The following is a 20,806-nucleotide window of genomic DNA, read 5'->3' as shown; positions in this document are numbered from 1 at the left end:
CAACACCGACACTGTCAAATCTCCAGCCATCACTGCACTGTTTGCGGCCGCTCAAATCCGGCTCTTTAATTATTAATCCCTTCCTCCAGAGTTTCAGGAAGAACCCGTGCACATATATCACTATCAAGGGTTCGCCCTCCTGTCATCCTCGCAGCACAAACTCCCTGACAGTTTCTTAAAGCCCACGAGGCACACAGCGGGACTCACACACACATATATGCGCACATTCGCTTCAGTGTAGCTGCTGTCCAGGGAAACTTTCAGAGTAAAGGGAAACAAAGGTGAGGGACAAAGAAATCCCAGACAGACAAAGATCTGACACAAAGACTAGGACTGTCAACCGATTAAAACATTTAAGTGAATGATATGCTTATTAAATAATCAAATGAATTGCATATTTAACTATTTGATAAGAAAAGACCCAAATTGTGCTAATTTAAAAAACGAAAGGGAACTTTTTAGCCAAAAATGAAAACCATGTTATTGTTTACTCAATCTACTGTGTTACTGTGGAACAATAAGAAGAAGGAGGATTCTGAGAAATAAATCTAATATTTGTATATTTTGTCAATATAGAGTGGAACTCAGTGGGAAATGTAATGTTCTTTGTACAATCATTCTGCAAAATATCTCACAGTCATACAGGTTTGGAATTGCATGAGGGTCAATAAATGACAAAATTTTCATTTTTGGCTCACCTATCACTAGAAGGCATTTAATAAAAAAAAAAAAATCTATATTATTGTTGGATTTTCTGTGCAAATGTTGTTTATTGTTGCCTGTCTCACCCATGACCCATCACAGAATTATCTAGGTTTTGTTTCTTTTCTAATGCTCTAAACAGAGCGTTCAAAAATACAAACCTTTATTGTTATTGTTAATTAAATTCAATTATCTTTATTATTTTTATTTATTGTTATTTTAATCTATCATACTTAATTCTTTTTGCACAGTTATAGCATTTAAAGGACAAATATGCAGCTGAACATGTCCTGATCACCCCATTTTGGTTTATATCACAATAAATTATTAAACCAAGTAAATCATTATAGATTTAACTAAAATGATTTAGAAGACAATATATTGCTTGGTAATGTCCATATGATTGAACAAAAGCCGATCAATGGTCTACAGTCAACAGTGAAGCTTACTTACAGTAGTTCACACAGGAAGTGTGACTGCATTCCATCTGCACTACTTGGTTTACAGATGTGAACAGCCATTACATTACGTTTTGCTGCTTTTTAGTGTCCCTCACCATTTTTTTAAGTGTCGAGTTCAAAACCAAACAGTTCAACTTTTAAAGACATGTCTTAAGACCCGTTGGGACTGTGCTGACTGTGATCTCATCAAAACCCTGCTCAAATGGGAAAGAAAGTTTTTTTTTCAAGTACATATTTTATTTTAATGTAATTAGCTGTACTAAATTAAAATGAAATTGACAACCCTAGCACAGACACGAGGTGCAATCCAGGAAAACCCCTCAATATCAGAAGATCATTGCGTTTTCCTGAGGACATTACACGAGTTAACTGGAATAACGAATCGGGTCGTGCAAATGCTGATAATCAGTCTAATCCTGGCTGTCCCAGTAAGCCAGTTAATAGCTTAGACCGTGCCCGCCACTTTATAGCGTTCCCTCGGGACCCGGGAACCTGCGCAGACCCCGTCCTGCTATCATGCGGTGCTGGCTGTTCTGTTAGACAGAAACAGGAAGAGAGAGAATGAGAGAGAGAGAGAACGCTCCGTCACAGCTGCCAACTGTGTTTACAGCTGCACGGCATCAAACATTCATCAGATGCCATCTTTACAGTCTGTGATGTGAAGCAATCAGCATTTCACAGCCTGTCAAATGATGTCGAAACCGCTTGCTACCTGGCAGTGTCAAAAAGTAAAAAAAAAAAAAACACATCTCAAACATACACACACGCTTACACACACAAACACACATCCAGGTTTTCTTTTCTAGTCCACACTACTGACAGACGAAGCAAGCTCATATGTTAAAATATTAATTCTACTTAAATACTTAAAACACCCTAATTACAGCAAAGCTCCAAATCAGCTTTCAAGTGTAAATAATCTCTTTTTTCCTCACACCTCGATCCCTTTCATCTTTATTGAAAATGCTTGGAACTAGAGTTCAGATGCAGCGAATTTGGCCGGTTAATGCCTGGCTGGCTAATGCTCATTTAGCCCGTGGTGGAAACTTTTTGGAGTCTGTTTGCTCTGTGTGATGCGCTGTAAGAAATTACTTTGCTTAATGTTTAGCATCAGAATTGTCAGAATTGTCAGAATTGGCCTGCTCTCAGCTAATACCTGTTCTTCTAATCGGCCCCTGAGAAGTGCATGTTTTCGACAGTGCTGTAGCTCCATCTACAGGCTAAAGTGAGACGTGCAGCAGAGAACTCTGTGTGACCCCTCTGCAGTCTCCTCTGATGTATGCCAAATTCATCTTTCTCAGTCTAAGTGCAAGCCACATCTAAAAAGTGGTATTTTATAAAGATTTTATCCGCCATGGCCCTCCTTCTCAGACTCACTGTAGTTGTCGGACTTTATAAGTACTGTTTCTAGAGTCATTACCGTTGCATAAACAAGCAATAAAAATATGTAAGTATGTAAGCAGTCTGTCTGGTTACGAGAGCGCAGATGCATGCTTTTGGGAGATATCTCAAGATATTTATCCTCAAATGCATATGAAGATGAGTCTAGTAGTGTTTAAAAACTGTGCCTTGGGTGGACATGCATGACAAATTCAAAGGAACATTTACAGGGGGATTTTTTTGGAACCAATCCACTTTCTTTCCTTGTTTTAAACATAAACCTCACAACACTGAAGAAGAACAACTATAATTTTGGAAGTTTTTAAACTTTTACATTTTAAAATGTAAAATTAAAGGTTATGCTTTTAAGCTGTCCTTTTTATTATACAATTATGTTTCGAATACAATTTACAAAATTGTAAAATGTGGGTTAGGATTAGGTGTTAGTTACTTGTCTTTTTGTGTAATTTACTAGTATTTACTATTTACTAGTATGTACATGGAACATGTAACAAGAGCACTACAATATTTATAAAAAAAAAAAATATATATATATATATATATATATATATATATATATATATGATTATTTAAACCGTGATATATTTATCTTAATCACAATATTAACTTATAGACTTATTACTTATAATTATATTACTCATAAAATGTTGCTTCTCAAGTAAATGTAGGTTTGTTGTTTTTTGTTTTTTTTCGGGAAATCAAAACAAAAACACTTATGAAGTGAATTATTTTTGCAGTGACTTTCGTTTCACATTAGGTGATTCTGATCATCCTTTACAAAGACTTTAAATATTAAAGTCATTCAAGGCCGAGTCAATCAATTAGGGACTTTACAGGTGCACTTAAGTTAAACTTCACTTTATATGCTTTCCTCCTTCTGAGGGCCAATCAAAGTTTATTTCAATAACAAAGAATAAACTATTATACAATATATGTTGTGCATATATACAGTACACATGCACAAAGCAGAGGATATTCAAACTAAAACATGCACCCACACACATATTTCCCACTCTCGGCAGATGAAAGCTGTGTTTTGCAAGAGGGAGCGTGTATATGCGCTCTGCTGTGTGCAGGTCGGGGTGGTGACCTCTGGGATTTCCAGCACTGGGGTGGGAGTGTGTTCCGGGAACAGGCGCTGCCTGTGCAACCTACAGACCTGGACAAAGAAACCGCAGCACCGCAAATGCATTTTAAGTTGCATAAAGTGTAAAAGCTAAAGGACAGAGACTCCACTGACTCCATGAATAATGCATTGTAATGTATTTTAAATATATGTTTGTAAAGTAAATAGTATCCTCTCAACACTGGCTACTTTGTGTACTACATTCCAAGTATACAGGCCTACATTATAAATTACACGGCTGACATGAATACGATGATATGGACTGGATGAGAAAACAGAGTGGAAGGCACAGACTCCTCTAATTACGCTCTTCTTAGAGGCAAGCATCTGTCAATGTCTGACTCTGTTACCTTATTACCGCAGCCTACAGATATACATACACCCATAGAGCGAGAGAAAGACAGATATGTGTTCGTTAACCCTTGAGGGTTACACGCTGTTTTATAGACGCCATGCAACATGTATGGTAATTAAACATCATGAGAGCGCACAAAAAAGCGTGAAATTGGTCTTGAAGGATTCAACCCTCCGGCCTGTTGTTTTAAAGCCTGGACAATTTACACAGGTGCCCTATTTTTATTTTTCCTGTCATCTCCATACCTCAGCATCACCTGCATAGCTCTGAATGCAGCGGGGCGGAAACAGGCCACATGCTAGTGGAGATGAGATGAGATATTCATTCTGTTCTCAAGCCCACGTGTGCAGACAACGATAGGCCCGGCAACAGGACGTCCCACGCCTCTTCCCAGCTTGACACCCCGTCTCCTCAGGTGGATGGGCGCACACACCTCCAATGACTCCCCTTCAGGGGGCACTGCTCATTCCAGTTGTGAGCCGCAGCGGCACGGGAGACTGCAGATTACACTACGGCTCCAAGAAAGCCTCTAAAAATAACTGCTTGTGTGTTATAGCAAGGCTTAACATGCTTCCTACTTGGCTACAATAAAACACAGCACTGCGTTCTGGAACACACTGGAAGGGCTCATGCATTAAAGTTCTGTCTGTTTACTGCTAGTGTTGATAGTAGTATACACAACCATTCAAAAGTTGTGTTTTTTTAATGAAATTGCTGTTTTTATTTAGCAAGGACACATGAAATTGATCAAAAGTGACAATAAAGACATCTATGTTGATAAAAACATAATTTAAATAAATGCTGCTCTTTTGAAATTCTATTCACCAAAGATTTCCGAAAAACATGAATCATAGTATTCACAAAAAGTACGAAGCACCACAACTGTTTTCTTCTTCTTTAAAAAAAAAAAAAAATGCTTCCTGAGCAGCACATCAATATATTAGGATGATTTTTGAAGGATTGTGTGATACTGAAGACTGGAATATTGGCTGCTAGAAAACATTTGAAAATATATATAAAAAGGAAACTTTAAATTGCAACAATATTTCTCATTTCTACAGAATTTTTTGATTGAATGCAGAATCGCTAAGCATAATTACAAAAGTCATACCAACCCCAAATGTATGAATGGTAGTTATTGTAACAAACAAAGGAAATCTGATGCCACTTTTGAACTTTTAGCTATTGTTTAATTTATAAATATATTAAAATCTGAATTGCACAAACAATTACGAAAGACTGACATGACCAGAGCATATCGGCCCCTTTTTGCCATTTTTCAGTTGACAAGAAAATAACTGAAATGGAGTCAAGACATATCTCAGACCAGATTCAAACCGAAATCTCTCAAATAAGCACCAGAGCTCAATGTACCCGGTGCTCCTTTTTGCCACATTTTAAACTTGGCCCAGATCTCAACCTAAAACTCCCACATAACCACAGAAACTCAATGAGGCTGGAGAACATGCGTTAACCCTCTAAACAACAACTCCAAACAAATCGCAACAATTCCAGTTAAATCCACTTCCTATTTTTTTTATAAAAAAAAAAAAAAAATCTCCTTTGTGGATTAAGTTGTGGTGGGTTTTCAATAACAGTTATTTATTAAAAAATAAAAAATAAAATAAAAGGTTCAAAAAAGAATTGATTCACAGCACTTTACAGCTGCACCCTGACAGGGCAGGGCCAAACGAACACAGTCTGTTTTCCGTCTTATGAAAAGTTGCTATTAAGGAGCCAAGCGTTTTCTTCAAAGAGGGATTACACAGATGCGTTCTCTAACCTCAGGTTACTAAAAGGGCCACGGAGTTGAAATCTTGTAAACAGTGGTATGAAGTCTTACCAGGAAGGCTGTAATACTCCTTTGCGTGTTCTCCCAGTGGAAGCAGCTTTTAATATACTGCAGCGTATAAAGAATGGCCATGCTGATCTTCCTCACTCGATAGATATTACGTGCTAAAAGCTAATGGGGACAAAGCAGTAGTTAGCAAGATGTGCCTGAGGACGTAATGCTCACAACATGACATTCACTCAGGTGTAAAGAGGCTTTTAAACTGAAGGTTCACTGGTGATAAATATTAATAAGTCAAGTCATCTTTAGTGTCTAAAGAGCTTCAGGCGATGCTAGAGGAAAAACTGAACATAATGAGTCTCTAAAGGTGCCAACAACAAATCTAATATTAAGAGAAAGTAGAAAATATGGTGGAAAATGATGTCGCTAAAGCGCACCTTTTTGTTAAACTTTGGGTTGTCCTCTGCAAACTTTTTTTCCTTCGGCTGGAAGGTTTTCACACCTGCTCTGATCTGGGGGGAAAGAAAATAATAGATTTTTTTCTCAGTAAAGGCTATTTGGTATCATCCATATTATTAATAAATAATCATATTTATTTATTATGCTGTGCTTACAGGGTTGTAGAGAACATTCAACTCCAGTGTGATGCTTCCTTTGCTTGTCCTTGATAGATTATTATTCTTCAGCGTTCTGGTTATTTGTTGCCCATTAGAAATCTAAAAGCAAAGCAGTGGTACTGTATGTTAATATTGGCACAATGATTACAAATTTGCAAAACTGATTATGAAAACTTCTTTATGTGGTATTTACAGTCAACAGTGGAATGGCCGTTTTTCCCAGGACGTCTGGAGCTTTGTCCCCATCATCGTGATAGACTGTGAGCACCAGAACATCATGGATGTCCCTAATGGGACTAAGGACACCAAAATCAGTGTGATACCAATACCATGGACATGCATATTGATACGAGATATCTACAAAATCAGCATAACTTACAATGTTAGGGCTGTCCTCCATTCAGGATTCAAGGTTTTGGGTATGGTTTGAGTTTGCAGTTTGCTATTACCAAGCTCAAGGGTACAAAAAGGGTCACTTTTACCTGATAAAGTTTAGATATTCCAACATCATTATGACTGAATACATCTTTATAATAGGCTATACTTTAACTGACTGTACAATATCTCCTATATACATTATGGCATTATATTTAATACAGATAAGTACCACTTAAATCTGTCGATGGAAGATCTGTGGCTTTTATTAACTTGATTTGAAGATAGCCAACATCCTTCAAGTCCCGCAGACAGTTCAGCGTTCGCTGTAAATACAAATGATCTTTTAATGATCTTAACGATAAAATGATCTTTTAGCTTAAAAAAGTCAAATAATCATAGAAATGTAGAAATATGTACAAGCTATCCAAAATAATTTAGATGGACTTGGGAGGTAACAAAAGAAAGAAAGAAAGAAAAACAGGAACCTTAAAAAAACAATGGCAATGTAATACTCACATATTTCTCCCGCATCTTCTCAAAGGTTGTGGGGTTATCTAATGGAGCTGATTGAATGTCTGAGATGGACGCACCAGAACACGGAGTCAGTGTGACCAAAAACACCAGTCGGCCCTTGTTTGGGTCCAGCTCATGAGTGTATAACTGCCTCTGATTGACAGAAAGTCTGCTCAGGTCAATATCTAACCTGAGAAGAGAAGAACCTATTAGAATTTCATCAGTGGATAGGCATGTGTTACTAGTAAAAAAAATAATGTTACAAAAGATTTTTAATTCAAATTACATTTTCTATTCATCAAAGAATCTTGGGGGGAAACCGTATCTGGTATCACAGTTTCCACTAAGAAGCACAACTCTTGAGTTGTTTGCAACTCTGATGATAATAATAAATGTGTCTAAAGTATCAAATCGGTATTTTGGAATGATTTCTAAAGTTTCATGTAACACTCAAGACAGGAGTAACAGCTGCTTAAAAAAACACTTTGCCAAACATAAAACGTGTACAATCTTGCCACTGTAATAATATTTCACAATATTACTTTTAACTTTTTTCTGATCAAATTAATGTAGCCTCAGTAAGTCATCTTGCCAAAAAATCGCAGACTTTTCGAAGGGTTGTGTATACTGCATGTTTATTTAAAACGTCTATCTTTTACATATCCGCTAACGGCTCAGCTTTTAGTTTAAGATAGCACAGCTTACTTCTACTGTTGTGTCACTGGATCACTTATATTTGAGATTTCATATGTGTATGGCTTTATGCTACAGGCACATTCTTCAAATTTATTTTGATAGCAGACATCCTGAAACACAGTCTATTTGAGCATTTTAGTTCTTTTATCACATTTCTCCCTGCCAGTTGAAGAGAAAACGGTCACTCCTTGCCCCCGTCTTTTCTTTAATTTTTTTCAAACTTTGTTTAAAACGCTCCAGCAAACTTACACTCCCCAGCACTCCTCTGACTTCCTGCCCCTCTTGCAACAAACCTCCACCGCCAGATTCTCCTGAGCGTCCTGGAACTGGTTAAATTCGAAGGACTCTCTCCACTGCGGGTTTGCTTTAATACACAGATTCTGAGACAGAGAGACAGACGAGCACGGAAGAGAGAGACGGAGAAAGTCGTGTCAATTTTAAGGCACTCAAAACGGAGACAGCTAACATGACAGGTGTATTAAGCCTTATTCACTAAGTCTTCAATAAGACATGTGGTGGAGGAGGGGCCACACATCCTCTCTTCTCGCTGGGATTATAAACTCTGACAGCATCCAATTAGAACTAGTTTTGTTCAACAAGCAAACATGCCCAAACAGAGCCAGGGGGCTCTATAAAAAAGATGACATGAGAATACAAGACTAGCTGGTTGGAACCATTGGGAGGGGAGTGGGGGGGGGGGTTGAGCAAGGCATTCTGGGCATGCAAATGAGCCGAACAAGACGCTGTAAGAGAAGCATCAGGAGAGACGCCCTGCCAGACACGGCCGATCTAATGAGTAGCCTCCTCTGTCAGCAGAGCAGTGAAGCCTGGGAGAAGCGATCTGAAAGAGGGGGAGGAGGAGGAAGGAAGGTGTGTAAAGTGGACGGGGATATCTAAAGCGAGGTATGTGAACTACTAAGAAAGTATGGGAGGAGGAAGAGGGGGAGGGAAGGGTTTAATGAGGTATTGAGAGAAACAAAGAAAGCACGATGATGTAATGAGCATGGCAGAAAGAGAAAGCAAGAGAAGCCAAAAGAAGAGAGAGGATGTCACCTTGCTCCGGACCCTCTGGTCACCCACTCTGAAGCGTACGTAGACGTCTCCCTGACCGCAGTCGGGCATCTCTTGGCCTTCCACCAGGATGACAGTGTAAATTCCCGTCCAAACCTGATTCCTCTGTTCACACATGAGCTTCATAACCTGCGCCTGGGTTATCGGCTGTCCCTGGAACAACAATAGACCAGTTTAGGCCAACGCTTGTTGATTTGAAACATGCTTTTACAATTTGCAAACTGAAAATTCTGTGTGTTTAACATTGTTGCTACACAATCTGGCGATTCGAATATGTTACCAAGGTAACATATTATACTTGGCTCAGAAAGATGAGGATTTGATGAAATTGCGAGAATGACTCGTGATAGTCCTGGAGCCAGGTTTTAAGTGAAGAAATGTTTATACTGTAAAGAAACATTTTTCATCAAACGCTATCATGTTACAGTTAGGAATTTATAGATTGCATGTCTCAGCTATTACTGGGGGAAAAAAAAGAAAAAAACACTGAGAATCAAGTTTTCAGTCGGTAAGATTTCTGAATGTTATTGAAATGGGTCTCTTATGCTCACCAAGGCTGCATATATTTGATCAAAATAACCAGAAAAGTGTTCAAATGTAAAATCGGATGAATAAAATGTTTTCTAATTGAACATATTTAAAAATGTACTTTACTCCTGTGATGGAAAAGCTGGATTTTCAGCAGACATTATTCCAGTCTTTCAAGCAAAGTGATCTTTCAAACATTGTAAAATGCAGAATAGGTGCTCAAGAAAAAAAAAACTATAATATTTTTTATTTATTTATTGTGGAGATCATGATACATTGGTTTTTAAGGATTATTTAACAAATAGAAAGTTAAAAGAACAGCCTTTATTTGAAAATAAAAATTTTACTGTACATTTTTATCGTTTAAATGTGTAATTATGAATAAAATAATTTCTTTAAAGAATGAATTTCTGTCAGCGTTAAAATTTGGTCAAATCTAAAAGCGAAGCGACACATAAAACTTTTTTAAGCCGGGGTCTTCTACTTCTGTAAATAAAATGTTTGCATAAATGTGTTATCTTAAAGAAAATCGAATCCGTTTTTGTAACAAAATATATTATGAAATAAAAGCTTCTCAGAACAGCTAGATGAAATGCGCAGGTGATCCCGGCAACTCGGAGAGCAAAAAAATAAAAGAGCTCCATCAACAAGACTGCAGATGGATAAGTGCACAGTACAGAGATGACTTGTGGGTTGATAGCCCTGCACTTTCAAAAACACAGCATCAGGAAGAGGCTGGACGGTTCTGCCAGTAATCACAGACCAGAGAGCTGTTTTCCCACCTGGCTGCTCGGAGAGTGTGACTGAGCCTTTGCTCCATTAGAATCACACACACACACATATACACACACACTGCACAGCAGACAAACCAGCATTAACATTTAATGTAATGGCCACATCTCCATAAACAAGCCTCTTTAAAGAGAGAGCGAGGGATAAGAGGGGAGAGAGAAATATAATATCAATCCAAGCCAAGTCTTCCCAAGTGTTTATTTTGGACAAATTTGTGATCGGCGTGGCCAATAAAACAATTCCGCTTAAGAGTAAGTGGCCCCTAAAGAGAGGCTATTCCTGGTGCTAAAAGAGCTGGGGGATTGCCTCCATATGGTGGAGCAGCATGGGGACAAGGGGACAAGCCCAAAGCCGTACCCATTTGGCTAGAGCTTCAGTGCTGTCCGTCCACAGCTGTGATATTACATCCCAACATCTGGGTTATAGCTCACCATGCCTGGGAATGAGCCATCGCACATATCCTCAGCATCTTACACTGGCATAGTGCCTCAAAGACTACACACACACACACACACACACACTGTCAGGAAGAAGAACCACATGCTATGTGCCAATACTGCTGCCTGTTTCCATCTCAAAGGCTGTGAAGAAGGAAGTGTGATCGAGGAGGAGAGGTAAGAATTGAGAGACATGTTCTGCCTCTACTGATAGGTGTCAAATAGAACTAGATCCCGGTTGTTTTGGCGGAGGACACACTGTGGTGGAAACACCAACAAAACACATACTGATCTATACCTGATCATATAATCTAGCAGGTGTCTGTTTGAGTCAGTCTCACAACCACTGACTCACTGAAATGTTGGGGACATTTTACTCTAAAATCAAATGAAAGAAGCAGGAAAGGACATTTTGCATAATGACATAATTAAAGCACCATGTAAAATGTTCAGAAAACGCATTGGAATTACTCTAATTTGAATCAGATTTTAAAATTTTTATTATTTTTATTCGATTTTGAACTATATATTTAAATCGTAACATGCATTTTAAAGTTGGCATTACATTTTGCTGCCTTTTTGCATTTTACAATAATTTTAATTGTGAACAATACTTACAATGTATATTTACAACTGAAATTTACTGCGCATTTTACAACTTAAATATAAAAAATAAAAATAAAACTATTAAGTGAGTACAGTCAATGAAACTATATAAACTTACGAAGTTTGTAACTTATGAAAATGATTTTAGAAAACCTCTGTATGTGTATACATTGACCTTTTCCACTCAAATAAAAAAAATAAAAAAAGTCCACACAGGGTGGTTTTCATCAATATTTCAGGCTAAAATATACTTCATGTCAGGAAATTAATGCCACAATGTAAAAATCTTTATAATCCCAAAAGTAGCCTTTATTCTCATTTACACAAATTATAAATTTTTCTTTCTTGCTTTCTCTATATTTCATTTATTTTTACCTTAATTTTGGAGTGATATTTAAACCCAGGAACTTCTTTAAAAGATGCACTCTTTTTAAGACAAGACTTTGACTACATATCTAACAAAAGAAGCATATCTAGTTCTTGTTAATATTATGTATTATGTCCAAACTGGCTATAATACACAGACTTTTATTCTTTACTGCTTCAGTTTAACTGAAATGAAATTCAATGCTGGGCATGAATAATAAAGTATAATAAAAGTAGTTTCTCTGCACCCCACTCTACAGTAGAATGCGTCGGAGATTTCAGAGAAATCTTAAATCGCAAGCTTTGAACAGCCTTGAACAATAAAAAGCTATTCACTGTGAGGTCAATAAACTCTCATATAAGAACTGACCTGCACAAAATGCAAGACAGACTCGTTCTTTGTTTAAATCACAGTGATACGTTTACTTTGGAAATCACGGATTGGTTCAGCGCATCAGACAGCCGCAGCCACAAACAAAAGTTTCTCGCTCTGTTGAAGTTCTGGAATTTCTAACTAAGTGAAAGTGAAAGAAAGGTAAAGTCAAGAAATTTGCATAAATGTTGCACATAACATCAGTGAAGTGTCTGTGGAGAAGATGGTGAGGATCTACTGCCCTCCAGTGGACAGATGTGATACATGAATAAAGTTACTGCTGGGATATTTGTAGCAAATAAAATAGTTTAACTATAAGTTAGTTTCAGTGTATTGGTAACGTTTCATTCTTTTAAGCAGGTGGAACACCTAGACAGAAGTTATATGGTCAATATATAGAATGACATACCTTATTAAAGCTTCCCTTTCTTCTTAGTAGCCACTTCTAAAAGATGCATGACGAAAAATGAAAAAGATTTTAGAAAAACTCTTTTGACACATGACTCTTCCCACTAAATAAGTGTGTTTTCAGGAGCCATACATTTCGTTTGGCAGGTTCCTCTCGGATGGACAGGCAGGCCTCTAGAATGATCACCCCCATATCATCCTCTGCACTGTTAGGGTCCTCCAAAGCTAGTGTCACTGGAATTATTCTGCACAGAGCAAATTCACAAGACTTGGTCTGCTCATCTAATTCGAATGAAATTCTTTGAGGTAATCAGAGAAACTTTTGTCTGTACAATATCATGGAAGTTATGGAATGGCAAAGTTTTCCTCACCTATCCAACTCCAGTTTATAGAGAGGAAAGCTGCTTGATCCCATGAAGTCATTGGATCGGAGGTCACGATCATATACCTGCATCGGTCATAATTTTGAGATGATGATGCCTAGTGACTAGTGTTGACTGGTCAAAGGTAAGTTTAAATAGTGTTTAGAATTTTTTTATACAAACTACTTAAATGTTAAATAAATATGTACAAAAATGCACAAACAGAGATTATATTATTTAACAATAGGGCAAAAGCAATTTTGTCAATGACAACAACAGCACCAACAAAAATATAGTTTTCATGGAATTAATAAATTCTTCCCTATTAGGTGTTTCAAATTTAGATTTTGTATGTATTTTTGTATACATGTTGTGAATAAATTATTGTGAATAAGTATTTGTCCCAAAGTACTTTGAACTGATGAGGAATTTCAAGATATCATATAATAAACTTGAATTACAATCTGCATTGATTGTTTACAGACTTTATGTCTTTTCTTTGATCTTTTGTATTTACATTAGAAATAATCAAAGAGATACTGAAGTACATAACTCAACAACTGTTCACAGTTAGGTAATAATGCAAACACTTCACAAACCTTCAGGTGAAGAGTCTGATCGAGGTCTCGGACGGGAAAGGAAAATGATTCGTTCCAGATGGGATTCAGGTTCTTGTTCACAACTTTGCTTTTGTAGATGTTTTTGCCATCTAATTTGAATTTGACGAACGGGTCGCTTGTACCTGTTGAAAACAAACGGCTATCAGTGTTACTAACAAAAAGGGAGTCTTTTTTGCTGCATTTTTGCCAATGATTTTGCAGATGAAGGAAACAAGTTTAAATGTATTTATTTAGTTAATGATGATTAACACCACAAATGCTGTTGATTGAGCTTTATACATATTGAACCTGGAACATTTATTTAATGACAAAACCTGGTGCAAACTGGTTCATATCATCACACTGTACGAGAACTCAGTCGTCCAGACACTGAATAATCCAGAAGACTCATTATTTAGGCGACCGTTCTTAGCACAGAGAGGCGGACGTTTTGTCTCTTTTAGAGTGATGGGAGCTGGCTGATTGTAAAAGAGTAAAAATTACAGCCAGCGTGAATCAGTTCATTTAATACCGCTGCATTAAAAACCCCAGAAACTGGGAGCAAGCGGTGTTAATCTCCAAAGCCTGTTAAGGAAGTCTGTCTGCGAGAGGGGAGGGAGAGCCGTCCGTCTTTGTCTATGCTGTGGTATGCAGATTGGCTGGTAAGAAAAAGAAGAAAAAAAAGTGAGAGAAAAAGAGTCCGTCGCTTCATTTGTATGGATGGATAAAGGAGTGCTTGAGAGAACCTGCGGGGAGCCTGGAATCACATGACAAAAGCCCTGTGGGGACGGGCTGTCAGGCCTGTCAGCTCGCCTCTCCAAATGAACATCTCCAGGAGGCAGCTCCTCCCTGCCAGCCGCTGACAAGGAAACCTCCAGGCAGCTTGACAGGAGGAAAGGGGCTCAAGCAGCCAGGGGAAGAGCTCCGGCGTGACTGAAAACGGTGACGGCGGAAATTAACAGAAGGAAAATGGAGGACGGTGAAGAAGGGAGGGAGGGAGGGGACTCGCGGGCCGCTTTTCCGATGTAGTGTCAGTCGGGGTGCAAGCTGGGCGTTAATTGTTAGGCAAATATAAGTGCTGGAAAATGCACGAGAGGTGGACTGCATCACCGCTGTCACGCTGTCAAGTCAGACTGAGTGAGGACTCAACTAATAATGCAAATGGTTGCAGATCGACCAAAAACATTTTTTTCGGACAATGTCTGAATCTTATTGATAAAGCATTATGGAAGAAAGGGTCTAACTGAACCTACAATAAACAATAATAAAAAAGTAAAATATCAGAGCAAGATTTTCAAAACAAAAGGTTTTTGTGTCCATGAAAAGGTTCCATAAGACACATTTGACCTAGAAGTTATGCAATAAAATAGACAGAATATTAGTCTGTAAAAGAAAATATTTCAATATGAAGAAGAAGAATTTTCGCTTGCTTCATTTCATTTGCTGTCGCTGAGAAGCATGGAGTAAAGTTCTGTTTATAACTCTATTATCGACCTGAGGGGGTGTGTTATTCTCAAAGACAGCCACACGAGGTCGCAATTTCCAAAGATCTAAATCTGTTTTTTTATTTTATTATTATTCATTTAATTTGCATACGCGTATTATTATGAATAAATTACTGTATATGGTTTTTGCACAGTTATCTCACGGTCATATTAAATTGTTAAAGCTTTTCCCTTCTTTGGACAAAATATTGAACATATAACCAAACAGTTGAGAACATGGCTCTTTAAATCAATATTAGGACTACAATTTACATATCTGTGACCCTGGATTCACAAAACCAGTCCTAAGTATCATGTAGCAATAGCCAACAACACATTGTATGGGTCAAATATATATATTTTAATTTTAAGCCAAAAATCATTAGATATTAAGTAAAGATCGTGTTCCATAAAGGTATTTTGTAAATTGCCTCCCGTAAATATATCAAAATGTAATTTTTGATTAGTAATATGCATTGCTAAGAACTTCATTTAGGCAACTTTAAAGGCGATTTTCTTAATATATTGAATTTTTTTTTTTTTTTTTTTTTTTTTTTGCACCCTCAGATTCCAGATTTTCAAACAGTTGTACTGTATCTCGGCCAAATATAGTCAAATCCTAACAAAACATACATCAGTGGAAAGCTTATTTATTCGGCTTATATGATTATATGATCTATAAATCTCAGTTTAAAAAAAATTACCCTTATGACTGGTTTTGGTCCAGGGTCACATTTGTCATGCAGAATATATCCTGAAACATTTCTACTAAAGTCACTGGCCAAAATACAGTAACAACCCACTAACAGCTTCAATACTATCTTAAATGGACAAAGAAATGACCTTGGATTGGAAATGAGGAAATAAAATTTAAATAAACAAATGGCAATTCAATCTTTCTCTTCAGGTTTGTTAGTTACCGGCATTCAGTTTCTCCATCAAACAGAGAAAGTGGATAAAAAACAGTTGCTTCCTTATGAAGTTATGAATCACAACTGAAAAGTGTGATTCATAAGAATTCCACTCGGCATTCCAGTGTCTACAATAAACACACTATATTAATAGTATTATTTTCAAAGCATTTACTTATTAATAAGGATATTGTGTTGGTATTAATATTAGGTTTCTATTGAAAACAATATATAGGCTATACAATGTAATTATTTATTTAAAAAAAAAAAAAATGTTTTAAAAAATGTTTTATACTTTCTCCAGCAGGTGGCAATATATCCCATTTTACTCTAAAAGATATGAATAGTGCACATGCTTTCACAGCGTTTATATAAAATAGTAAAAGTTTTTTTTTTTTTTTTTTTTTTTTTTTTATGGGACAAACAGGCACAATCATTTTGGTAACAGTGAGGTAGTTTGGGCTTCAGTTCATTTCAGTTCAGGCTTTGAGGAAGCACTTGTCCCACAGGATATCTGGCGTGCCTGTGCCACCAGTAACCTCACCAAGTCTATAGTGTGCATGACCATTTCATTAGATTCAGTTGGCAGAGAGGAATATCACTGGAATATATTCTAATTATGAAAAATAATGAGTTTGAGATGGTAATTAATAGCCTCTGGGCATACACCTGTGACTTTGAACATGAGAATGAGCTGCCCAATCAGCTTGGTCAGGCCTGCCAGACACACTGGCATTACGTCTGAAGAACCGCTCTGGGTATCAAATGGAAATTCAGTACAATCATTTGCTTGTAGGATTTCAGTAAACCTTAGGCTAAATCCCTCTTTTCTCTCTCTCTCTCTCTCACTCTTCCTTTCGCATCTATCGCTCTCTCGCATTAACAAAACGTTATGAGATAAAGCGGACACATTTTGCATCGTGACACCAGGGACTGTGAACAGCCTCTAGGTAACAACACCTCAACATGACTCTATCTGCACTGGCTCTGTAGTAGGAAAAAGAATCTAGGCCAGCTCATCTGTTTCCCAGCACTAGTTTGATAAAACCGACTTGATTCTGTGCAATCAAGGTACAACATTTGAACAGCTGATGAGTTACAAACAGTAGTTCCAGAAGTAGTTGTTGTTAGTTTGTTTTCTTAAATGTAACATGGTTACAGAAGCAAGACGGAGATGACAGAATGAAGACTTTCTGGTCCGACAGCATTCTGCAGATTAGGAATGACTAGGCTTAACTGAAGTAACTTGGAAACGTTCCATCTTTAAAAAGTCCAGTCGTCTCTACTTCTCCTTTTATTTTGCTTTTTGATTGTATAATGCATTACATAAAAAATATTACTCAGCAACACCTCTCTAAATTGACTCGATTTTATTTTTATTTTAAATTCTATTTTACTTAGTTTTATTCTTCTAAAGTAAGCTTTAAGGATCACTGAGCCAACATCTTGAACTTTGAGATGACCGACAGTGAACCTAACAATCTTCACAATCTGAGGAATTTAGAATTTAGAGGACTCCAGAATATTCCCAAACAAGGTTTCATTTACATGTTTACAGTACAAGAACTCCATCCATCAGCAGTTTCACCTGCTGGACTTCACAGAAAGCTCAGTTGATTGCCACAGAATAAATGACTCTCATGTGTGTTAAATACTGACTCATTTAATTATACTGACAGTTATCAATTAAAGAATCTAACTCCTTTCAACAGATATCCCTCCTCTTAGAAAAAAAAAAAACCTTTCATCTGATAAACTTTACACTAAGAAGGTAGATATACTAGACATAATCAGAATAAGGTACCTTAACGAAAAAAAAAAAAATAAAAAAAAACTTTTTCATCTGATAAACTTTACTCTAAGAATGTAGATATACTAGAAATCATTAGAATAAGGAACCATGACTGAAAAAAAAAACACATTTTCATCTGATATTCTTAACAGTAAGAATGCAGATACTGTATACTAGAAATCATTAGAATAAGGAATTTTTCCGAATGTTTTTGAAAGTCTCTTATGCTCATCAAGGCAGATTTTAGAATGTATTTTACTCTAAAATTACAGCAAAAACAGTAATATTGTGAAACCTTATTACAATAAATGCAACTGTTTCCTATTTTAATATTAAATTGTAATCTATTCCTGTGAAGGCAAAGCTGAACTTTCGGCAGTAATTATTGCAGTCTTCAGTGTCACATGATCCAGAAATCGTTCTAATTATTAACAATGTTCAAAACAGTTGAGAATATTTTTGTTGTTGTTGTTGAAATGGTGATACATTTATATATATATATATATATATATATATATATATATATATATATATATATATGTATATATATATATATATATATTTGCAGCATTTTCAGCACAAGAATGAGAACATTTAGAGAACAAATTTGATTTGAAACAAAGCTTTTGTAATATTTGAAATGCCTTTACTGCTGCTTTTGATCAATTTACCGCATTCTGATGAAATATTTAAAATGTATTTATGTTATTTTTTTTTTTTATCTTACTGACTCAATGCTTTTATACTGTTTGAGCAATTCTGGAAATTTGTATTGTGATACTTTTCATGGTACTTTTGTCCAAAAATGAATTATCTTTGTTGAAGCATTGCTTATTTGTAAATCACTTTGCATAAAAGTGAGTAATGTAAAGTATCTCAAAAGGAAATGAAGACAGACAGCATGGGCAGAGATGTTATCCAATCCTCCAGGCCCAGGCTAACCCACATCATACTAAACCTTGAATAGTCAACACTAAAACAAGTCCAACAAGACTTTTTACAACTTTTATCAAGAACTCAATGGTCCTCAGGGTAAAGCTAATCACAAGACACAGCACCTTTCAGGGTGATGCAACAGTGCTGTCACTATTCTGTGCAGTCTGTGTATACACTTTCAAGACTAGATAGACCATCAGAAACTTTCTGTAGAGCAACATCAAGCTGCATGTAAAGAGACATTTCATTTTAGCAGCCAGCTGAACAGAAAGAAGTGGAAATGAAGGTACTGTAACATCAAGACAAGTCTCTCAATGCATGAATCATTCCTTCTGATGCCAAACCAGGCAAAACATGAGGGGGTGGCTTATACAGATTCAATGCCATTCTTTAAAAAGATTTTCAAATCAGACTTTTTTGAGCTGATTAAGACGTATGTTCTGATCTACTTATAATATTACTCATTCATTTATAATTACAGGAATGAATTGTTTAATTATGCAATTAAAGTCAATGCAATGTCTAGAGTAAAGCACCCCACCCAGCACCATCGTAGATTAAATATCTGTATTAGTCAGAGGTTATTACCTGAGCGGTCCCTGATAACCAGGTTTTTGCCTTCCTTTAGGTTGATGGTGAGGAGATACTGGACCTTCTGCTGTGCTGAAGCACTCTGGCTGTCATTTAATCCTGCTGGGAACTGACAAGTAGAGAGCTAAAGACTTAGACCTAGTCAGTGTTGGATGATAATTATGATTATGACAATTCTGGAGAGAAGCACATGTGTTTTTATTTCCTTTTGTCTTCAAGACAGCTCTTCCTCTTATTGAAATACTCACGTTGCGTTCTTGTTCAAGTGTATCAAAGTCACTGCTTTCATTGGGAATGTCCTGAGAAAGAGATGAATGTTTGTCATCCATAAATCATGCATTGTCGTCTTCAGTTGGAAAATTCAGAATTTGGCAGCATGCATTTATTTTTGATGTCAAATTAAATAATACTGCAAATCCTCAATAAGAGATTTGGTAGCACTTTATTTTACAGTCCTGTTCCTCATGTACATACTATGTACTTATTATAGTAATTACAATAACTATGTAATAACTAGGTAGTAACCCTGAACCTACCCCTAAACCTAACCCTACTCCACTGTAGTTACCTTGTGTTACCAGAACTTTCTTAGATAAATACACTGTAAGTACACTATAAGTACATGTTAGTACACGTACTGTAAAATAAAGTGCAACCAGAGATTTTTATGCATAAAAGCTGTATTCGGAAATAATGAAATAATCGGCCAAAATGTATCTTTTTTTGCCTCCAAAACATGATTTCATTTCATAATGTTCATGAAACATGCCGATGGTTGCTCTGAGCACAACAAACATCAGATGAAGTGAGTCGTGCAGTTTCTATTCACTTTTAACTTAATATTCAGTATGTTCACTTTTTGCAGCAATTACGTCTTTCTGGCAAGATATTTCCTGAGAACTTCAACACTAATGTTATCCCATGCCTTCTGTAACTCAAGCCAAAGGCTTTCCTTTGAATTTACAATAGATCTGTCCCGTTTATTTTCCAACTTGCCCAAATTTGCTTAATGGGGTTGAGGTCCAGACTTTGAGGGACCCAGTCCATCATTTTCGATATTCCAGCAGATCTTTACGCTGTAGGTCATTTCCTGCAATAGTTCCTTTTATGGGTCTTGTACTGGCCAATTCAAAAGAAAACAACTCAAACCTCTTAAATATGCCCCCACTGTATTAAATTGTGTATCTGAATTCACCAATTGTAATGAATTGCTTGGTACAACAACATCATTATTATCATTGTTGTTGTTTTACTTTTGAAAATTGGTGTATTTTTCTAGAACAGGAATTTCTAGTGATTGGCTAGGCTGATTAATTGCCTAAAACATTTTAATATGTGTACATCTGTACACGTTATTTGCACAGAAATGTACAGAAGACATTATAACCACACATTCGACCTCCACCATTTCGTTCTAAAAGCATGTGTATGTGTGTATTCACTACTGTTTAAATGTTTGAGCTCAGAAAGATGTATTCATCAAGTCTCTTATGCTCACCAAGGCTGCAT

At 36.7% G+C, this 20,806-nt stretch overlaps 1 protein-coding gene across 1 annotated transcript in view; it reads right to left on the bottom strand.

Moving 5' to 3' along the window:
• Positions 1-20,806, bottom strand: part of LOC127977039 (multiple C2 and transmembrane domain-containing protein 2-like) — a 46,929-nt gene that overhangs the window by 22,057 nt on the left and 4,066 nt on the right. The window contains exons 3-17 of the mRNA XM_052581693.1: positions 19,546-19,596; positions 19,295-19,406; positions 13,584-13,726; positions 12,994-13,070; positions 12,756-12,867; positions 12,624-12,659; positions 9,095-9,265; positions 8,291-8,421; positions 7,349-7,535; positions 7,062-7,155; positions 6,834-6,936; positions 6,648-6,750; positions 6,452-6,553; positions 6,275-6,349; positions 5,889-6,008 (exon numbers count right to left, since the gene is read on the bottom strand). Of these exons, the coding sequence (XP_052437653.1) occupies positions 5,889-6,008; positions 6,275-6,349; positions 6,452-6,553; positions 6,648-6,750; positions 6,834-6,936; positions 7,062-7,155; positions 7,349-7,535; positions 8,291-8,421; positions 9,095-9,265; positions 12,624-12,659; positions 12,756-12,867; positions 12,994-13,070; positions 13,584-13,726; positions 19,295-19,406; positions 19,546-19,596 (1,617 nt within the window). The remainder of the gene's footprint in view (positions 1-5,888; positions 6,009-6,274; positions 6,350-6,451; positions 6,554-6,647; positions 6,751-6,833; positions 6,937-7,061; positions 7,156-7,348; positions 7,536-8,290; positions 8,422-9,094; positions 9,266-12,623; positions 12,660-12,755; positions 12,868-12,993; positions 13,071-13,583; positions 13,727-19,294; positions 19,407-19,545; positions 19,597-20,806) is intronic.

Source organism: Carassius gibelio, chromosome B18 (genome assembly GCF_023724105.1).
Source record: "Carassius gibelio isolate Cgi1373 ecotype wild population from Czech Republic chromosome B18, carGib1.2-hapl.c, whole genome shotgun sequence".
In the NCBI taxonomy this organism is placed as follows: Eukaryota; Metazoa; Chordata; class Actinopteri; order Cypriniformes; family Cyprinidae; genus Carassius; species Carassius gibelio.
Note: the sequence above shows the minus strand (reverse complement) of the source record. Positions and strands in the feature narration are given on the sequence as shown.